The following is a 21,944-nucleotide window of genomic DNA, read 5'->3' on the forward strand; positions in this document are numbered from 1 at the left end:
TGTGTTCAGAAACCAGTTACTCTCACCCAAGTCACAACATCCCTGCATGATTACTGCACTCCTCTCTAGTCTATTCTTCATATTTCAACATCGAATTTTACATAATGTAAATCAGATCACATCACTATCAATACAAAACCTTCCATGGCTTCCCATCTCAGAGTAAAAGCTAAAGTCCTTTAAAGAACTTGGGAGAACCTATGTGAGCTGCACCCCTTCCTCCCACCTGCTCATCTCCTACTTTGCCTCTTCATTTGGCTCAATGGCTTCAACCACCCGGTTTCCATGCTGTTCCTCACCTTTGCCCTGAACATCGATGCCTCTATGGCCTTTGTGCTTCATCTGCCCCAGAGAGCAGAACTGATCACTACCTCATTTATCTCTGCCTCTGTTCAAAGACCACCCCAGTTGTGGCATTTTCCTGACCTACTCCGCATAAAAATCACCTCTGCTATGATCTCCTATCTTCCTCTCTCTCTATAACATCCTTTTATTTTTTTCCATAGCAGTTATTACTATAGGACATATGACATCTTATTGCCTATTGGTCCAGTACTTCTCTCTTACTCAGAATCAGGCGAGACCACCAGTGACTAGAATAGTGCCTGGTGCATATGAGGTACTCAAAAAATAACTGAAGAATAAATGAGCCAACATCATTATCATTATTATCTTTACTACTTAAATGAGAGGCTAAGAGCTTGAAGCACAGGAAGTGCATGCAGTGCTACAAAATAGAGTGAAATACAATGCAAAGCCAGGCAGCCTCGCCAGGAGACGGAGATAACAAACAGCCAGAACTGACTGGGAAGGCTGACATGCACTTTATGTGCTAAGGCCAAGGCTATCTGAGGAAAATCATTCCCTACCTTAAAATTTGGTTCTTAATCAAAGCTAGCACATGATCATAAGCAGCTTTTATTCCATGCAGAGCATTGCTATTCAAAGAGTTCTGTATTATTCTATTTCATCACTAATACCTGAGCCCACAAAAAGGGAATATGAATAATTAATAGAGGAGAAAGATAAAAAAAAAAGAAAGGAGAAAATGTGATTTTCTTAAATCAGTAATTTTAAATCTTCTATTATTATTTTGTATATCATATGCCAACAATATCTTCCTTTCTCTTATCTTAGAGCTATTTCTCTATCATATTCTCTTTTCAAGTAGGAGAAAATATATTAAAATAGTAATTTTAATCACTTAGTCAAAGTGATTCAAATTCAAAATAAAATAAATTTCAAGGTCATGTCATTTGTAGTATAGCAACTTATTAAATAGATGGTATCTTTCTTGAAAAGAAGAAAGTGTTTGCGTTTATCATTTTTCAACTGGGAACAGAATCTAATGTCACATAAAAATGTACAGATTTAGAATGAGAATTTGTACTGTATGTGAATAATAAAAAATACAATAAAATAGGGTGATATGCAATATGTGAGAAAATAATGTAAAGGATATTAAATATATTAATAGAACCTAGACATGGTGAAGAAGTTTTTAAAATTCAAGGATCTAACCATGTGTCAGCTGAAGATAGTCTATCAGTTCTAAGCAGAGTAAAAGTATAAATAGAGATAGTCCTTTGAGAAAAATAAAAATGTAATTGAAAGAAAAGTCTAAATTCAGAAAATAAAGCATATAAAATAATATTAACTATTATGGTCTTTACTTGTTTTAAAATTTAATTCTATAGGCTGGGAACATGGCTCAGAAGTAGAGTTCTTTCCTACCATGGGAGTGGCCCTCGTTTGGTTCCCGGAACCCACACAACAACAGCAAAACTTAGATCTATCCTATTGATTTACTGCAAGTCTTTATTTTTTCACGTTCATTTCATATCAATGAAACAGTCTGTGACTTTTTTTTGTCTGTAGTTAGGTAGGTTCTCTACCATGGAGCTCACTCCCAGACCTAGTTTGTAATTCTTTATGATTACATAACTGCTGAATTTAAGATGAGCATGTAGTTTAAAATGTTCCCAACATAATACATTACCATTCCAGAATATATTAGAAAGTTAAATACATTTCATGAGATGCTAAAAGCAATATGCTTTAGACACCTGGACCGTGTGTGCGTGTGGTGGTAGTGGGGTAGTTCTGGGGATCAAAGCCAGTCCTCACACATTCTAGGCTACACCCCATTTCAATACATGTACCGTTGAAAAATTTTTAGTTAAACGTGAAGAGACAACTTAATGTGAAACAAATGTAGGCAATGAATGCACTTTAAATAAAATGCCTAAGTACTGACAATTAGAAGCAGAAGGGGGTAAAACCCGTGAAAATCAGTTCAACTTTTACATTTTTCTAGATTTATGAAGTATTTATTTCACTACACTTAAAACACACACACACACACACACACACACACACACACACACACAAACACACACACTATTGCCATAAGGGTTCAACTTACTTTACAGTGGTCATATTGGAGCTGTAAGGCTGGAACGTCCCCTCCAAGAGGCATCTGTTTCTTAAGCTCTTCATCTTTCATATTCAGCCATTTGATCAGTTCTTCTAAAGACGCCAGCAACCTGTTCCACTTCTCAGCACTGGCCTCCAAATGGGCCCTGTCGAGAGACAGAATACTGACCACATTTAGCAGTTTGGATTATATAATTCACAAAATTATAAACCTTCCTTTAGCCTAATAATCTTATATGACCCACAGCTGTTCATTTGTAGAAAAAAGTATTTCCTGTAAGAAATAGTTATTTTGAATCAGCTAAAATCTCTAAAGAATATGTTGTTAATCTTAACCAAAATTTAAGACATATACCTTCACACCATAAAGACAAGAAGGTGAGGCTTTCAGGAAGGATGTTTGTGACATAATGCAAAATTAGAGACCAAGTGTTGGTAGTTTAGCTAGAATATATTTATAGTATATATGTACAGACAAATATTTTTCTCATTTTCTCTCTCTCTCTCTCTCTCTCTCTCTCTCTCTCTCTCTCTATATATATATATATATATATATATATATATATGGAAGGAGGAAGATAATTATATGTATATAAAATGTTTAGAGAGGTACAGACCAAATGTGGATACCACTGAAAACAAAGTAAACACCAATCATTTATACAGAAACACACACACACACTTGTACTATCTGAATATTTACATAACATTTTTCTTTTCAAAAGTGAAAAACCAGACCCCCCCCCAAAATGACTAATCTTTGGGAAATAATACCACTACTGTCTTGACATCTCTTACAACCAAACAAAATACTGAAAGCTGAATATTATCAAAATTGAGCTCAAATTATTGGAAAACAATAAGGCATTGCTTGGCCAGGATACCATTTCACTTAAGTCTGATTGATGTCCACTGACAAATGGATATTTGCATAAAAAGAACTGGGCAATAATCATTATTATAGTAATTTATATTTTTAAAGGTAACATCTTTGTTTCAATAATAATTTTTATTTTTAGCATGGAATTGCACCCTCAGATCTTTAAGAACTTCATAACCACTAATATATGTTTATGTGGATCATGTTTAAGTATGAGCAAAAGCTCTTGAGAATCAAAGTGCAAAATCACAAATCCCATCCTGCTCTTGTTAGGGCTCTAGAGAAAGTCCACATAGGCAGCCTCAAACCTACAGGTGGGTTGGATTTGAAAATATGGATCAGTCAAAAGAGACTCCAGAGACTCAAGGAATGGGGCTTTCCTCAGTTATGCATTACCCCAGTGGACAACCATGTATGTGGACCCAAGGACTAATCTGAAGAAATGGAATTACCTTGATTGTCTATGGTCTTTCAGGTTAGAGGGGCAAGGCTGATTAAACACAGATGTAGCTTCTTACACAACGGCTTACAAAGACTGAAGCCCACAAGACAACTCACATGGGACAACCCCGGCTATGAGAAACCTCTGTTGGCCATGCTGCTTATCCTCTCATATGAAACTCTGAATGTCAAGACATTCGCACTATGGTCCCCACCTCCAGAAATCGGCTCTTTTCCTTAGTGATATGGAACCAGCCAACCAGGAACAGATACTACTGTCTAGCAAACCTCTCCATGATTTCTTTTTTTGCACATTTGATCTTCTTGAGCCTCTTTCTCAATGCTAACAGCTCTGCTACAGTTAATTCAAACAAATATACCCTCATTGATCACATGGACATGATGTTCCCAGCAACAGATAAACAACAACATCATAAGTCTTGGCTAAAAAGTTCATAATCTTTTCAGAAGAACAAATAGAAATCTGACTTGTCTAGTATATCTTGTTCATCTCTAATTCATAAAATAATAACTTTAGTCAACCAACCAATATGCTTAGCTAAAAGAAGAAATTGAAGCCCTGCATTTCTTTTAAAATACCACAAACCAGCACTGGCACTCATATACAATACACACAGAAGGCCAGTTATTGTGCCGTCTATTCACAGTGCCACTCCACTGGCAGCTCCTGACTATAAAGCAAACTACTCAAACTCTAAAATCTCATTCAAAGAGGGTAGGCATGAAATAAGAAATAATTTTGTGATACAGAAAGAAGTTCAAAGCATTTTATAATTCCCTAAAATTTGTATGATCAGAAATTTATTTTATTTTCTTGTATATATTATCATTTCTGTTTGTTCCACAGGTGCCATTACTGATCACATTTTACAAAATTGTGCTTTAACAAGGTCCTGATTCTTCTTGAGCTCCAGCTTTTCTATGTTTCTATTGATCAATTTTAAGCCAAATATGTAATTACCTTTCCCTGGTAAACAATAATTTTACTTGTCACAGAGCACAATTAAAAAATTTCAATTACATTAATTGAAAATTCTCTCTGCTATTTTAAACCACTTTGCTATGGAACTGAGATACTGCAATTTCTTTCCTATATTTTTAAATACAAAATACAGCCAGAAATCAGAGGTTCTTGGTCAATCAAGAAGTGCTCGAGTGTCGCTATGTGCAAAATCACTTATGCACATACCTGGACCTATTACTCAACATTTGATCCTGTGTCTTCAGTACCTGTAGTTTAACTCATTAATCAATAACTAAGCCACACATTGTATTCCTTTGAAATCCAATTTCACACATATACTCAAGAGTGCAGAAATGTCTTTTCCAATGCAATTAACTCTTCTGACTACACAGAAATAATGGAATTGATCGTCAAACTTCATGGCATTCAGCACCTGAAGCACCATCTATAAATATGAAGGCAATACTTTTTAAAAGAGATGCCAAAGTGGCTTTGAAATAAAAAGGAAAATATTGGGGGATGTGCTTCTGTACATCTTTAACCTTCCCTTAGTTAAAAGCAAACTCATCTGGTAGAATCTTCGCCTGGTAAATCTATTCTGGTTATTTTCCTATAGATTCTACCTTCATGTTTTGTAGATTACTACCATATGCCCAAATAAATGTGTGCTTCTGTAGGAGCCTTCCGTGTTCCAGTTTCATTTTAATTCTTTCATCTTCAAAGATAAAAGCCTTTTCATGGGCAGTGGGTTGAATGCTTTGTAAGAAGAAACCTTAAATTTGTGTTGGACTTTCTGAATGTTACTATAAACATTTTAAAATGTAAACCTCTCGAGACGACAGATAACAGGTCATCAATCATGTTTTCAGAATCTTTACTTTAAACATTGCTTTATCTCACACGTATCTGTGGGAACTCACATTTTTAAATAATTGACTTTTATTAACTTCCCTGCTTGCAGTTTATCCTTTGGGTACTTGATGTACCCAAAGCAATGGATATTTATATACATATATCCATTAAACTATATTTAAGTGAATACTTATAAAAAAATACAGTGCATAATCTTGTTAGAAGATAATGATCCATAAAAATAGTACTTCATTATTTACATAGAGTAGAAATAGATCTACAAAGAGAATTATAACTAATATCTGTTTTAAATCACAACAGTTTCCACTTTTCAAAGAAACTGTATCTTCAAACAAGTTATTATTCCTTCTCCAGTGGACAGACATAAAACTGGTGTGAGTGATGAGCGAGTGGGGAAGGGCATTTGTTGAAACAGGTTTTCATGTATTCAGTACATTTATTTTTGGAGTGCCCACTCTGTTCTCAGGTATGTTTCAGAAACAGAAAGCCATGCTATCAAAGCTCTAGGGTCAAGAAAGAAGAGAGTCAAGTGAACAAACATACTTCCAAGGTAGGAAACCTGATAACAGCTTCAGGAAGAACTGTGGATCAGAGAAGTGGGGACTTCCTTAGGAAGCAGTGGTGAGAATTTGGAATACACAGTCCAAGCCCTTTTACACTCTACTCTCATCATAGGTAACACTCAAGAAGGCAGAGATAAATGGTCCTGTAGACAAGTAAAGATACATTTGGAAAGTAGGTTGACCAAAGAATATAACGACCCATGTTAACGGGAGACAAAGACATAGTACTTCCTATTGTGTGAGGACTGCACAGAATTTAACCTCACATTTTACTACAGATGTCATTTCTTTTGGGTTTGTGGTAAACCTCACGTATTATAAATTAGGCAGTAATAAAAGAGAATACCTTAATTAATTCAAGAAAAATAGGCAACATTAAAAGAGGATTATTCCTGTTCCCAGAAGGGAATTAAGACCTACCAGGAAAAAAGAGTCAAGTCCTAGGAATCCAGTCTGCACTGAATAGAAAGACAAAGCTGTCTCCTGATGTGGGGTCTACTGGCAGCATGTGACTATTTAAACTTAGGCTAAGTCAAGTTAATAAAATTTGAAATTCGGTTCATTGGCTGCACTAGCCACATTTTAAATGCTCAATGTGTCACATATGACTCGTGGCTACTGTGCTGACCACAGCAGATACAGACCATTTCCATCATCACAGAAAGTTCTACTGTAAAGCACTGCTCTTCCTCTAGTACAGCTGGGAAAAGGGAATTTCAGTAGTTTTATAATATGGTTAACAAAATCATCTCTCTAAGGCCAAAAGTGGTGACAATGACATTGAAAAATGTGATAGCATTAGATGTAAATGATGATGTTAAAGGTTAATCTCTTCTGAGGGCTTTTAAAAAGGTGCCCTGCATTTTTAAGAGGCTCATAAAAGAAAGGGAAGACAGAATTTTACCTTTGAATTCTGTTTTCATTAGATTTGACAACTTCACTGGCCTTTAAAATCATAAGTTAATAAGGATCTACATTCAGTATCATTAAGCTGATAAGTGGGTATTTAATTAACACAATCAGACATTAAATAAATTAAACATAAAATTTAAACCATGTCCTTCACTGTCCTGAGTTTATTAGTATATTTCCAATTCACTTTTTTTCCAGTGAGTATAAAACATCACAAAGTCCCTAAGAGGCCATCTTCTAGCTGAAGTTACAAATCTTTATGTATCTCCACTTATACTGATATAAGTGAAATATATAATCATATGTATTGTTTTTAGATTGCTAAAGAATATTGGGCACATTAGATTTTGGTATTTAAAAAGCTTAGTTGTACTCATCCAAATAAAGGAAACAGTCATTTAAGATACTAAGCCACATGTCATTTCGTTGTTCCAGGGACCACATCATGGTCAAAAGAGATGTAATGCCTGGCAAGCACTTACAGTGAATCTGGCACATAAATATTCAATAAATATTGGTATTCTTTTTCCTAAAAATAGTACGTTAAATTAGAGCAAATGCCCCTGCCATGACAACATCAACCTCAACACAAAAAATAATTTGAAATACAGAACCCACGTGTATCACACACTCCAAGGAGCTGGGTGGTGAGGATCAATGAGATGACCTTATCTTCAGAAAAGAATGCAGCAAGACCACCTGCAGAGAGGAAGGTTTGGAGCTAAAGAGGAATGAAATGTTTTCAAATAGGCAAGGTAGTGAATATGATAAAAAATTATTCAGAATCTAAATACTAAGTATAAGTAGAAAGTTTCAAATTATGGTAGAAAAAAAATGTTAACCTTTCTCAGGCAATGTTAGGCAGCCCAAAACAAAAAGCAGGGAACAGAATGGGTCTGGGCATCATCTGGTGTCAGAGATTTGAAAAATAGAAATGCAGGCAGAATTGGTATTCAATTCTGACTTTACTAAAATGTCTTAGAGTGAACTTCAAGCTGGGCAGAAGGGGTTGAAGCAGTTTGAAATGAGAAAAGTTCAAGCAACTATAGATTAGAGGAAAGAGATGTGAAGGGATGAAAGGGGTGAGGTGGGGGGGGAGGCAGAGCTCTGTGGTACCACACTTGTCTAGCATGCAAGAGGACCTGGGTTCCATCCTGGGCACCACAAAAACAAAACAAAACACACAAACAATGATGGGCAGGTTCAGGAAGAAGGGAAACAATAAAAAGAAAGCTAAGAATTCCACAGTTGAAAATGCTGGAAGAGGCACAATTTTAAACAATTTACAGGTAGTTGGAATAGGGTAAATTCATTATGCATACAACACATAGAATCACACTGGATAAAATTATAAAGGTAGATAATAGTAGATAAATGGTCCTGGTATTTAATAAGCTAACGGAGAAGGGTGCCTCTCTCTGGAGAGGGACTATCATTTTAATGTGAAGCAGAGTATTTATTGATGCTATTGTAAACAATTCTGATTTGTTACAAAAGAGGTCTCTTTTTTCTAATAGGGAAAAACCAATCACATGCTGACACACATGGCCCAAGTGGAAACAGTCAAATAAAATGTGTGCTTTGGAGAACAGCCTGTCTCCTGAAACCATCTCAGGGATGCCAAGATGACATGGGAATAGCAGCTGAGTCTCACACGATGGCCAGGTCTATGGGAACAGAATACAGATGAAGGCTTTTAAAGATAAAGTAAAAAGAAGCCTGGAAATTAAAATAAATTGTTATCAGTATGGATATTGACAAGAATGACAGGTGAGAAAAAGATGGAGAATTTTAAAAAGTAGAATGTTAGAAGCAACAAGACGTGTACAAGAGGGCCTTTCCGCCAGCTTCCTCCTATACATGAGGAGGAAGCAGGAGGAAGACAATGAAAGGGTAGAAAAGTGGATATGATCATTCTAAGAGGCCGCTGAGAGACGAAGAAGCAAGGCTTGGTTAGCAGCCACAAGATTCCAACTTCCTTCTCATTCCTGTGCGAAGGGCTCCTGTCTCAGCCAAAGCACCTTCCACGCCTGGTTTATGGCTCTCATTTTGGGGTCTGGTGTCCATAGCAGTTAAGTACTTAGGATGGAAAATGAGGAAATTAACCACTATTAAGGATTCTTTCCAAGTAAAGTAGATAATGAAGGGAAAGGGCAACTTTCAATTAATTACAGGGGAAAGTGATGGATGAACTTAACAGAAACATTAACAGGAGAATCTGGTCACAGAAGAACCCAGTGTTTGGAGTACACTGGGCTTTAACGGACCCCAGAGGAGCAGAGCTGAACAGGGAGCTCCCTAGTAATCAGTGGCATAAGGATGAAGGGGGCAGGAGGCCAGGGCAAGGCTGCCTCCACATACTTGCTAGTGAGAACTTTCCCCCACTCTGTGGGAAGGGATTTTTCTCACTAAACACACTCTGGCCTCTTCTCCACCCTTTCACTCACTCATTCCCTGGTAAAGGTAGTGACAAATCTGCTCTGCAAACACAGAGAGAAGGAACCGATGTGTTTGGGTCTGTTCTTTCCTCCTGAGAACAAGCCTGCAGACAGAGTTCTTTTCTACTCTTCCTTGTGACATCTTCCACTTGGGAAGTTACTTTGACCATGACTACTGGGGATTCTGCATCATTAACAGCCCTGCTCAACTCTCACCCTAAGCTAATCCTCCAACCTGCCTCTGCCAGTAATGTCCACGGCATTAAGGTTCTTACTGATGCACATTTTCCATTTGTGCTTGTTTGGAATGCAGCCAAGAGAGAGGGAAGCTATTTAGTGTGGAACTCCTTAAAAATTCCCAACATTAGTGACTAAGATTTAAAAAAAAAAAAAAGATGGTAGGAAGAATTTCTACATCTTCTGAATTAACTAGTGCGGCGTGAAGTGGTAATCAATGAGAACAATAATAGCTAACAATTAGGGAGCACTTACCACGTGCTGTTGCAGGCACTTTAGAAAGGCGAATTTCATGAAATACGGATGCAAGTTACTCTTAATCCACATATGAGGAAACTGAGGCTCCCACAGGTTCATAAGCTGCCCGTGATGGCATAATATCTCAATGGCTAAGCCAGTGTTTGAAAACAGTCAGGGTTGCCCCAGAGCAGAACACTATTAGACACTATCCTGTGCCACTTATTTCTGAGCTGTGCTATCTATATGAGAATCCACTACTAAGAAATAATAAACCATTTTCTTTTATAAATATCCAAATAATCATGAATGTTAATGTAATTAAATTTCCCATTTTTGTAGGTAAAAATGAAGACTAGATCATTCACTTTGTTAGCTAATCCTTGCGAAAGCACTGGCAGGTCAATATAGACGTAGACGATAGCCCCCCAGCTCTTACGTGCTCAAGACCATTATATTCAATGATGTGGTAACAGCAATGGTGTTTTTCTCTCCTGGGCTCTATTTTTACTTCATCACTTCCCATTCTATCTCTTCAGCCCTCTGCAATCAGGTTTCTACCTCCTGGACTCTGCAGCTCTCATCTAGTCCACTTCTTCAAGCAGCTGACCCTGTGACCTCTGCCCTTCTCTGAAATCCCCTCCTCCCCTGGCACATGACAGCCCTCTCTCCTGCTGCATCCTCTTCCAGGACAGCCAGTTTTCAGCTTCTTCTACTGGTTTCCCTTTCCTTTACCCATTCCTCCTGTATCAGGGTTTCTCAGGATTTTTTTTAACCTCCCCCCCCCACACACACTTCTAATGTTTTATCCTTTTGGATGATTAACTCATAATAATTACCTGCCACCTCTGTCTGGACTCCCTGACCCCACTATCTCACCCGTCTTCTTTGCCTACAAGAATCTTTTGAAAAGAAGATAGCCTGGCTTTGGAGTCTGAGGCAGGAGGATTGCAAGTTTGAAGTCAGCTTCAGCAATGTAGAGACCATCTCAAAAAAAAAAAAAAGTAAATAAATAAAAGGGTAGGGGCTGAGGAGGATGTAGCTCAGTGGTAAAGCACCCTTGGGTTCAATCCCCAGCACTATCCGTGCATGTAAACTGAATTCTATACACTCTCCTTTCACTTTTCTCGATGCTAAAAGGGTCACTTAAGCAGGTCCTCCTGTCTTCAGAACCAGGTTCATCCAATGCAAGCTTATTAGTTGTGTGAGAAGGATTTTTCCAAAGTTTCAAACGAATTCTTTTGCCTAAATGGCTCCCAATTCCATCACCAGTGGAACACAACCTGGTATATACAGAGGTTCCATGACTGGTCTCTCACCTCTCTCTCTACCTTTTCTCTAGTCACCACTGTATTTCCCCACCACACTAGGCACAGATTCTATTTCCAGCCAGACTACACTTCTTAGCTTTTATGTAATTTGTCTTTTCAAACCTGTTCAGTTGCCCTTCACCAGTCCTCACTCAGTCTGTTTGGGGAAGGACTACATGTCTTCCAAGGCCCAGCTTAGGAATCACCTCTTATGAAGCCTTTGTCATCGGAAGTGACAGTAACCACTCTCCCCTTGGAGCTCTACGTTCACCTGACAGATGTGTAAGCCCCTAGGGGTAGGGACCTCATTTTATTTATGATAAATGATGCCTTAAACATAGAAGTAAGTTTTTATTAAATGCTTAAATAAGTGCCTGAATCTCATGAGGTAGGTTATCAGGCTAAATACTGTTTTAATTCATTATCATATTGGTTAATTACCATATTTTATGGGAATGTCTGATCTGTCTTGATGCATAAGTCCACCAAAACAAGCATATAATAGTCTCCAACATCCAAAAATAACTGTTTTACTTATACGTTAACATTCCAAGTGTAGCTTATGAGCTCTTCTTTTCAGATTAGAAAAAAAAAGTGACTTGATAGGCAAGAGCTCCCAAGAAAGACCCACAATTTCTGGGACCAAAGCTTTCCACTTGGAATGATCTGTTCATGATGTAGGCTACCATTCAATCCTTCTAACTCAAGAACTCATCCTTTAAGCTCCCAAAATTCCAGCACTTGTGTACAATCTTCACCAAAGCAAGCCCTACAGCTTTCAGTTCTTTAGCTTAGATATTGCTTTTGCTAGATCCTCAGTGAATGCTTTCACTTTTAATATTTTTATTTGTTTATATTTATGAGGAACAGAAAGTTACAACCAAATGGGACCTAGTCAGTTGAAAATTCAAGCCTTATTCAAGTTCAGTTTCTCACTGTACAGTACTCCCTGACTTTTCTCCCATTTAAAAAAAAAAAAATATATATATATATATATATAGTTGGCTGATGCTGCTAATTTTCAATGGGATCTTCAGACAAGGAAGTCCTTACCATGACCCCCTTTCCTTCAGAAAAAGAGGAAATGCAAATTCCTCACAATGAGCCCAGTAGAATGAACACATTACAGAGCATCTTCTCAGAAAGAAGTTTTTAAGAAAATCATTCACAATTCGTAATTAGTGAAGATTTCTATTCTCTGTGAAATCACTACATGAAATCCTAAAACCACCTGAAACAGACCCACTGAGCCAACCTTGTGTATGAAAAAAATAGATCCTACATTGAACAGGCCCTAACTAGATTAAGAAACAATCGTTTTCTCATTCAATCTTTGCAACAATATTGTGGGTTAAATATTTATATTCTAATTTTGTAAATTTCAGAGGGATAAATTTGCCCAAGATCAAGAGAATAAATCAGAGGCAAGTTAAAGGCTGGTGTGATGGCACATGCCTGTAATCCCAGCTATTCAGGAGACTGAGGTAGGAGGATCACAAGTTTGAGGCCAGTATCAGCAACTTAAGAGACCCTGTCTCAAAATAAAAATAAAATAAAATAAAAATGACTGGGAATGTAGCTCAGTGACAGAGCATTCCTGGGTTCACTCCCCTGTACTAGGAAAAAAAATTCAAGTTCAAGATCCTTTTGTTTTAAAGCTGTCCATATTTCAACACATGATATAACAAAAGAAAGTGATCTAGGAATTCCTACAAATATTCTTCTTTGGAATTTTTGCTTGATAATCCATTCTTCAGCCAGTATCCCCTAAACTTATATTCAGTGGGAAACTATCATCTAGTAAATATGACCTTAAAATAATCCTTACCCCTAATAACACTCATCTTGTCACTCCGAGTGATTTCTCAAGGCTTCTTCCTGGCCAGAATTCTGATCCTAAGGTTCATACTTATTTAATTTAATTCTCTCCAAATGGACATGAATCATCAGTTTTCCATTTTAGTGTCTAAATGAGATATGTTATCTATATAAATACAGCTTCAAATATGATGCAAAAACAACATGGTGAAGCAAAATTTGTTTAATACCAAGAGTCAAAAAGATCAAGATTCGAATACTGGCTTGGCACAAAACTTGGAAATTTCCTCATATTAATTAAATCTCATTTCCTCATGCAAGAAAGGATTTTTATCATCCACTTTACTAGGATTTGTCAAGCACAGTCATGCATTACTTATGAACAGGTACACATTCTGAGACACATGCCATTAGGCAATTCTATCATTGTGTGAACATCAGAGTGGACGAAAACAGAAACTGAAATGGCCACAACATCATTAGGCAATCTAATTGTCATATATACAGTTAGTCCTTGATGGAAAACTTTGCTATAGGGTGTATAACTATATGCGTAATGTGTGCAAAGATCCTTAAAGGTGGTGCACACTTGTAATCCCAGCTCCTCAGGAGGCTGAGATAGGCAGATTCCAAGATCAAGGCTAGCCTGGGCAATTTAGTGAGATCCTGCCTCAAAATAAAATTAAAACAGGCTAGGATGCAGCTCAGTGGTAGAGCATGCTGGGTTCAATTCCCAGTACCACAAACAAAAACAAAAACGTCCTAACATAGTACTTGGTAAAGAGTAAAGTCAAATAGTAATTAACAGGTACTGGTAACTATCTTGGTATTGCTGTTATGAGGTTTAAAATATGATGTGCACATTTGAGAATAGTGAGGAACAACAATTAGAAGGGATTGAACATAAATGAGGTTAAAATTATAATAAAGAAAACAATTTTCGCATTTAATCTTGAACTCTTTCTAGAGGGTAGCATGGGTGGTGGACTGCCCTTTCTTTTTCTGATATACAAAAATCAAACCCCGGCAATATTTTTATTTTGATAGCAACTATTCTGACCTGATGCTAGCAGATTTTGCTTTCAAGTCGTTCCATCTTTGGTTCATATCATCCAGTCGATGCTGAAGCATAGTAGCCTCCTCAGAGTTTCCCAAAGCTTTTACCATCTTCTGCCTGTTTCCATCAATGCTTTTAAATATGTCATTATGGGCATCAATTTCCGCCTGGATGTCCTAAGGAGAAAAAAGCAAAGAGAGAATGCAAACGTTAAACCTTAGTGTCAACATTGCTGAGAAGTTTTATATAGAGCTTTGATTTTTATGTTTGCAAATGAGTTGCTTTCAAGCAAAATAATTCATTTTACCTTACATAACAATTTCATGTGTTTCTACAACTCTCACATTGAAAATAATAGTCTTGAATCTTTAATATTTGTACTCATTACATCTTAAAACCTGAACTTATTATAATCTAAATTTCATGTATCTGTCATTTAGATGTCACTATTTTAGACTACATAATTGTTAAATCTTTGAATATTGGTTAATAGTTAAACATCTCTCTTCTTCCCTTTACACATGGGCAAAATTTCCCTGAAAATATGAAGTCTTACATAGGTCATTAAGATATTATATATTTTTAAATGCTTTCTACCTTTTGACAAACTAATAGTTTTCACTCTTTCAACCTTATAATTTTTATTCTAAAATTACAAAGAACACTTCATATATGTTTGTCTTCATTAAGAAAGAAAAAAACAGTAAAATAATATTTTGTTCAATTATCACATGCTAGGCAGGTTCATTTTAATAAAATAAATTTTGAGTGGAAGATAAAATGAGAATTATTGTACATAACAAAATCTGATTAAGACTTTAGGAAAGTATTTGGCAATTTATATCAAAATCTGTGAAACTATTGTCAAAATAAGAAAATTAATTTTTAAAAATGTTAAGCACATTAAGAGTTTTAAAGTAAAAAGTTGTAATAATATATTAATGATAATATAATATTAAGTTTAAAAAGAAGTGCCCAATTATACATTACAACTTAGTTTTTAAAATACATATTTAAGTTACATATTTGTGTATAATTGAGCATGCACATTAAAAGACTATGAAAAAGACAAAAGAAATCCAAAATCAGAATAGTATAATCTCTATAACAGGATTACAGTTTTTGTTTTCTTCTTTATACTTCTGAGTTTCAAAGAGTTTCTACCAAAAAAACCAAAACAAAAAACAAAAAAAAAGGGCTTCTTTTTGTAAGCAGATAAATTATAAAATGTTATAATTAGATAAATGTTAATTTGGGGGGGCACGCTCTGAGTATTGAACCCAAAGTTCACGCATACTAGGCCAGTTCTCTGCCACTGAGTTAAACCTCAGAGCTATTTTTCGTTTTGTTTCATTTCCTTTTGTCTTTTTGAGACAGGGTCACTAAATTGCCCAAAGTGGCCTCAAACTTGCAATCCTCCTGCCTCAGTCTTCCAAATTGCTGGGATTACAGATGTGCAACAGCACACTTGGCAAATGCCACTAATTTAAAATTTAAAATGTAGACGATCTGATCTATCTTTTTACTACTCTCCTAACAAAAGCCTGTCATTGTAACTATACATATTAATTTTCCTGAATTAAATAAAAGCAGCCTTGTTGTGACAAACTCTGGTGTGACAGCCACTAACAATCAATAAACACAAACGAAAAAACAGACACCTGAGGGGCCATGAGGTATGCTGCTAGTTTCCACGGAAATAACTGTTAATGTTAAAAAGCAACCTAGCAGAGAAGTAGGCAATTAATCTGAATTAGCAAACAAAGAGCAAACTCTTAAAACACCATAAATTTTACTGCTCTTCTCATTTTCAGTTTTATTTTATAACCCTCTGCTTCTTGTCTGAATGTTTGTGTCCCCCTACAAATACATATGCCACAATCCTAAGCCTGCAGTCCTAACTTACTAACTCAAGGTTCTCAAATTATGCATGGAAAATGACAATTTCATCACTATCTTAATTTGAGATCCTTACATTCTCAGTGGGAAGAAACGAAAAAAAAAAGAAAATGAAAGAAAAGAAAAAGTTCTGTTGAAAGTTTCTGGGGGCTGGGAATGTATATCAGTGACAGAACTCGTGCCTAGCATGTGCACAGCCCTGTGTCCATCCCCAGGACCACACACACACAAAAGTTCTTTTGTATAATACCCTGGACAACATGGTTTCCCGGATGAAACTATTCGATTTTTTGTGTGTCCTAAAATGCAAAAAATATTTAAGACATCTCAAAAAGATGTGTGTGTGTGTGTGTGTGTGTGTGTGGTTAGAAGACAATATTTGTTACTCCATACATTTTTATGATTTTCATTTTTCTCAAGAAACTCAGTGATACAACTTGTTCTCCATTTGCTCTCTATTGCCAAGGAGAACCTGGCCTTGAATTTCCTGTAGCAGTTCCTAAACATGGTATTCAGAGGACCACACCTAAAATCACAAGGCAGCTTCAACCCTCACATCCTGATGCTGCTGGCTCCAGTTGCTTGCTTGTTCCATATTCAAGAGAAAGCAGAAAGACTGAAGTGCATCGGCATGCATAAGTAGTTTTATAAGCTTCACAAAAGTATTCTCCAGCATCAGGAAGTTTGGATACTATGAGCAGGAAGCATATTTGCCTCCTTACATCATATCAGGTGATGTGTTTTCAACCCCGGAACAATGATGAATGGAATAAAAGAGCAGCACTGCGGAACTGGCCCAGCCATGATGCTAAGTTCTTCTGGGAGGCTCTCCTTAAGAGCACTACCAGTGATCCCAGGTCCAGGCTGGAATGCAACTTCCAATATGTGGAAAACCCTTCCACATATGCACATCATCAACAGTTAGGAAGAAAATCAACAACCAGAAAATGATCAAAGAAAAGGCAATCAGCATACATTATTTTGTTTTATTTAACATTTGGTGGCATATTTACTTGGCCAGATACCCTAAGAACTCCTAAAAAAGAAAGATCATCTTACTATTTCTTGTGTATCCTTTGCAGTCTGTTACATGGAATGAAACCAATGTAAAATAGAATAGTAGGCAAGACATAGGTAAACGTGCAAATGTGTGAGTTCACCTTGAGTGAGTGGCAAAGCAGCCAGGAGAACACAAAGAATCAGAATGTAGTGTTTGTTTTGTTCAATGCCTTGTTTTACAAACTTTAATCTGGGACACCTAAAATTATGTATAAGACTGTACAGCAAAGTTTTCATGGGAAACTTAAGACTCAAATGATCACTCTCCTCCATAGATGCACTCACTACTTTAAAATCCAAATGTTGGCACAGCACCCTGATGTAGCATCAAATGATGACGTGAAGTTCCACGACAGTTTTACTCTTACTGCACAGCTGGGAGACTTGGTTTTGCTGATGATTACCTCTGTCACCTGTAAGCCCTTTGGAAGGTTAAATAGCATTAAATGGTTACTGAAATATATGAGAATGTAATCTACCTAGAAGCACAAAGCAATGCTCTTCCAAGCATTTAACTTAAGTCAGTCATGTGCACCCCAGCCAGAGCCAGGCACTCAAACAACTGGATGTTAGAAATGTATGAAAACAGGGCAGGAGAAATGTATGAATGATTCACTTGAAAAGGAACTTTCAAGAACATAAGTATAATGTAGAAGGTTAAAAATAGCCAAGGGTTAAGAAGAGGAGAACCACATATTTTTCTCTAACTAAAACTCCATCAATTGCACGAGATGCAAACTTTCAGAACTACCCTCCAAAAGACAGCTACAAAAGCTAAAAGAGATTTCCTCAGGGTCTTTCTGGGAACAAGACCCACTCTCCAGGTCAACACAAACTCCACAAATAAAAGAAAACATTCATTGGTAGAACCAACTCTGCAAACATTCATGTATTTATTTACTCACTTTTTATTTAATAATTGACATTCTAATCCCAATTTTGTCTTCACCTGGACATTCCTCAAATAATGTAACCCACAGAGAGGTTAACTGAAAATACTTTAAAATGGATATCACATAAATTCTATTTATAATGTTTTATAATGAAATAGTCTATAGCTAGATAAGTAGAATTATTTCTTCAGACTATAACAGATAGAATTCTGAGAAGAAGCAGAGAGTTGGAAGATTACCACCAGAAAGTCTTCCTTAACTAAACTGGCGCTAGGACAGAAGCATCCTGGGTTCTCATTGACATAATCTTGCTTTATTTTTGCACGGCATATTTACCTAACCCTACATGGCCATAGCAATGTTTCCTCTGGAGGAGTTCTGACCTGTTCTGAAGGTGAAGTGAGATTAGCAATAATTTCTCTACTCTATCCCACAGCTCTGGCTAAATAAAGTTAACCAGGGCAGGAAATAAATCCACCCAGCCTTTCAAAATCAGACTAGATCGCCAAGATAGTTTAGGATTATCAGAACTCCACTTTATAAGTTTTGAACATGAAAAATCATAATTAACAAAGCCAGATATTATCTAAATAATAATATAATAAATAAGTTAAGATAATAACCAAGGGTTATTAAGTCATATGTAAATGTGTTTTGAGACAGTTTGTTGAGGTTTCTGAGATAATGAGTAATTGTGATTATTCATCTCAATTACTTTATTGATTTCAACCAATTATTTGATTAATTATTCTACATACTGCATTTCCTTTCAGCAAGAAATCTCACAGATATCAATCACTCTAAATGAATAATATTTAGACCAATATTAGATATTTTCATAATCAGGTCTACAGTAGCCTTTATAAATAAGGAAATCAATGCCAATGTTTTTTTCACATTATCCATGATCACAAATATACTTAAGACAATACAGTAAAAAATGTCTATTAAGCAGAATAAGTGCACAATTCAGTGCACTTTCAAGATAATTTGGAACTGGGGGTGTGGTCAGTGGTAAAGCACTTGTGTAGCATGTGCAAGGCCTTGGGTTCAGAAAACAGGACCACACACACAAAACTAATTTAAACAAACCAATTTGCAATGATAAAGAATTAATAAACAAACTACATTTTAAATTTCAACACAGTAAACACTGCTATAAACAGAAATTGCTTTCACAACCAAAAAAAGTTCCAAATCCTCAATTCTATGCCAATTGTTTCTAAAGCACACTATAATCAGACTGCATTAAAATATAGTGGCTTCCCTTTTAAGGTGTGACACCTGTAAAGTAGATAGGATCTGCACATGAACACAAGCTCCTAAGGAACACTTGCTATATGCTTCATGCAACCTAACTATTATCTCACATTGTTCCCCTCCAGTTAGATAAAGGTAATCAAACTGGAAGAGGCTTGACAACCCAGTCATGAATGACTGCATTTTAAATGTTTGAAACTACAATCCTGGGGTACCAACTCCTTAATTCCTGACCCGTGTCAAAGCAGTTCCTATTGCCCAGAAAGCTTCGATCTATCTACACCACAAACTTGTACACACAGGCACACAATCTTCCTTCCTTCCTTGATCTTCAACTCAACTTGTAAATCTCAGTTTATATGTAATTTCTCTTCACAAACACTGGGATTAATTACTTTTAGAGTTTCCTCTTCTTTTGCTTAATTACATACTTATCATTTAAAACTTCCTTGCTTAGCAGGGTGCGGTGGCACATGCCTATAATCCTAGCAGCTCAGGAGGCTGAGCCAGGAGGATCACAAGTTGAGACCAGCTTCAGCAACTTAGCAAGGCCCTAAACCACTCAATGAGACCCTGTCTCAAAACAAAAAAAAAATAAAAAGGGTTGGGGACGTGAATCAGTGATAAGGCACCTCTGAGTTCAATCCCCAATAATGCCCACCTCCCCGCCCCCTGCCAAAACAAAAGGAAACCTTCATTGCTTAAGTCTGTAGCCACCTTCTAGGCTGTGAGGTTGATGAGGGACGGCCTCCTGCTGTCCACTTCATCTCTTTGCTCAGGGGATTTCAGAAAAATTTACTAAATACTGAATAAATGAGTAGGCCTTAAAGTGTCAAGTTTGGTGGGTCTCACCCAGGATACACCTGTTTTAAAATTAGACATTTCAAATTAATCAATACAAATTGTAATTGAAATTTTAAGAAATTACAGTCATCCCTTAGGAGGTAAATGCTTACAAAAAGTGAAAAAAAAAAAACCCTTAGAGGTGGTTTATATTTAAAGATATTGTATCATATCATTCAAAAGCGCAGGAAGAGAGGAGTTTGACTATTCTATCACAAAGAAATGATAAATGTTTGAGATGATGGACAACCTAAACCTCCTGAGTTGATAGTTATGCAACATATAAATGTGCCAAAATATCACTCTGTACCCTATAAAGATGTGCAATTATCATCTATTAAAAATAGAAACAAAACCCTTAGAGAGCTACTGTTATCATTAATCATTTAGTAGCAGGGGTACATAAATTAATAAAAGCAACAGTCACTCAAAATGTCACTGAGCTAAAATCGTCCATTACTCAATCCTCTGTGACTACTAGGCAAAAAGAGCAGAGTGAATAGGCAAGTGGTTCTAGTAGGACAGTATGTTAATGGTGGTTAAAAGCCTGGCACAGTGGCGCACACCTGTAATCCCAGCAGCTCTGGAGGCTGAGACAGAAGGATCACAAAGTTCAAAGCCAACCTCAGCAACTTAGTGAGACCCTAAGCAACTTAATGAGATCTTGTGTCTAAATAAAACATAAAAATGGGTTGGGGACATGGCTCAATGGTTAAGCACCCCTAGTAGCAAAAAACAAAAACAAAAAAGTAGTTAAAGCCATGAGACACTTACTTTAAGAAGTACTTTCAGGAGAAAACTAATTAAAATCGGAGTGGCAATAAACTACCCCACAGACTGGATTTCAGTGTGGTACCATGGTGGACCAGCTTTTTGTCTCCTTTCAACTATGTGCTTCAACTGTCAAGACAGTCATCCCAGGGCCCATGGTCACATAGGCTCACCTTCATCACTCGATTAGAGGATTTGGACCTGCTTGGTCATGGTCACATCTCGCCACAAGGTCACCTATCCTGGTAAGAAGTTCCTCCTCTTAGGTGCCACTCTGGAATATTCATGGATCCCTCCAGTTGGGGTTTCCTGATCCTCAAAGAGCTGTCACCTTTTGGGAAGCAAATGCTCCCTGCCTAGGTCCCCCAAGACTTGCAGCATTGCCCTTCTAAGGGAATTTAAAAGGAGTATCATGTGCAACGTGCCCACTTGCCAATGTTGGAAAACCAAAATCCTGACATCACACATCTTGGGACTAGACTCTCAGTCAGTGTCAGCATTACCTTCACAAACTGCTGCCTTCATCTGGGAACTTGAATTATCTATCATTCCATTTGGGCCATCACTGAAAGACCCACCCCACCACAGCTGTTGGCCTCAACAGCTTAAAATCACTAAGGTTAGTACTCTCTAGAAAGGGATCACTAATACTGACAAAAAGACAGGACTAAGGGGATTGAAAGTAAGAGGATTCTACCTTAGCATATGGGAAGACAGTCATTTGGCTTCTGAACTTTTCATGTGGCTTTTGCATGAAGCAATGGTCTTTGCCTCAGAATGGCATTATTGCTTTCAGAGTTGGGGGAAGGTAGGTTTTGGAATCTAGAGGTGTAATTATGCTTTCCCATAATTCCACTTTTCCTGGCCATGAATCAAGGTGGCATAAACTCAACATACAAGACAGCTTTTGTGAAAATACACAAAAGATTTTTTTCTAAAAATAGGAGTTGGGAAAAAATACATTCGTGTTTGACAATTTCCTACAAGTGAAATCACATGGATTTTTATAAAGGTGTCTAACATAAATAAACA

At 36.9% G+C, this 21,944-nt stretch overlaps 1 protein-coding gene across 12 annotated transcripts in view; it reads right to left on the reverse strand.

Annotated features, from left to right (window-relative positions):
- The window catches only part of Utrn (utrophin), a 508,932-nt gene that overhangs the window by 141,541 nt on the left and 345,447 nt on the right, over positions 1-21,944 (reverse strand). For all 12 annotated transcript variants that reach the window (XR_013424804.1, XM_078018961.1, XM_078018962.1 and 9 more), the window contains 2 exons: positions 14,191-14,363; positions 2,426-2,582 (listed from right to left, as the gene is read on the reverse strand). Coding sequence is in view for 11 of the 12 variants with exons in the window: in XM_078018961.1 (XP_077875087.1) it covers positions 2,426-2,582; positions 14,191-14,363 (330 nt within the window). In the remaining variant the exon portion in view is untranslated. The remainder of the gene's footprint in view (positions 1-2,425; positions 2,583-14,190; positions 14,364-21,944) is intronic.

This window comes from Ictidomys tridecemlineatus, chromosome 8 (assembly GCF_052094955.1).
Source record: "Ictidomys tridecemlineatus isolate mIctTri1 chromosome 8, mIctTri1.hap1, whole genome shotgun sequence".
NCBI lineage: Eukaryota > Metazoa > Chordata > Mammalia > Rodentia > Sciuridae > Ictidomys > Ictidomys tridecemlineatus.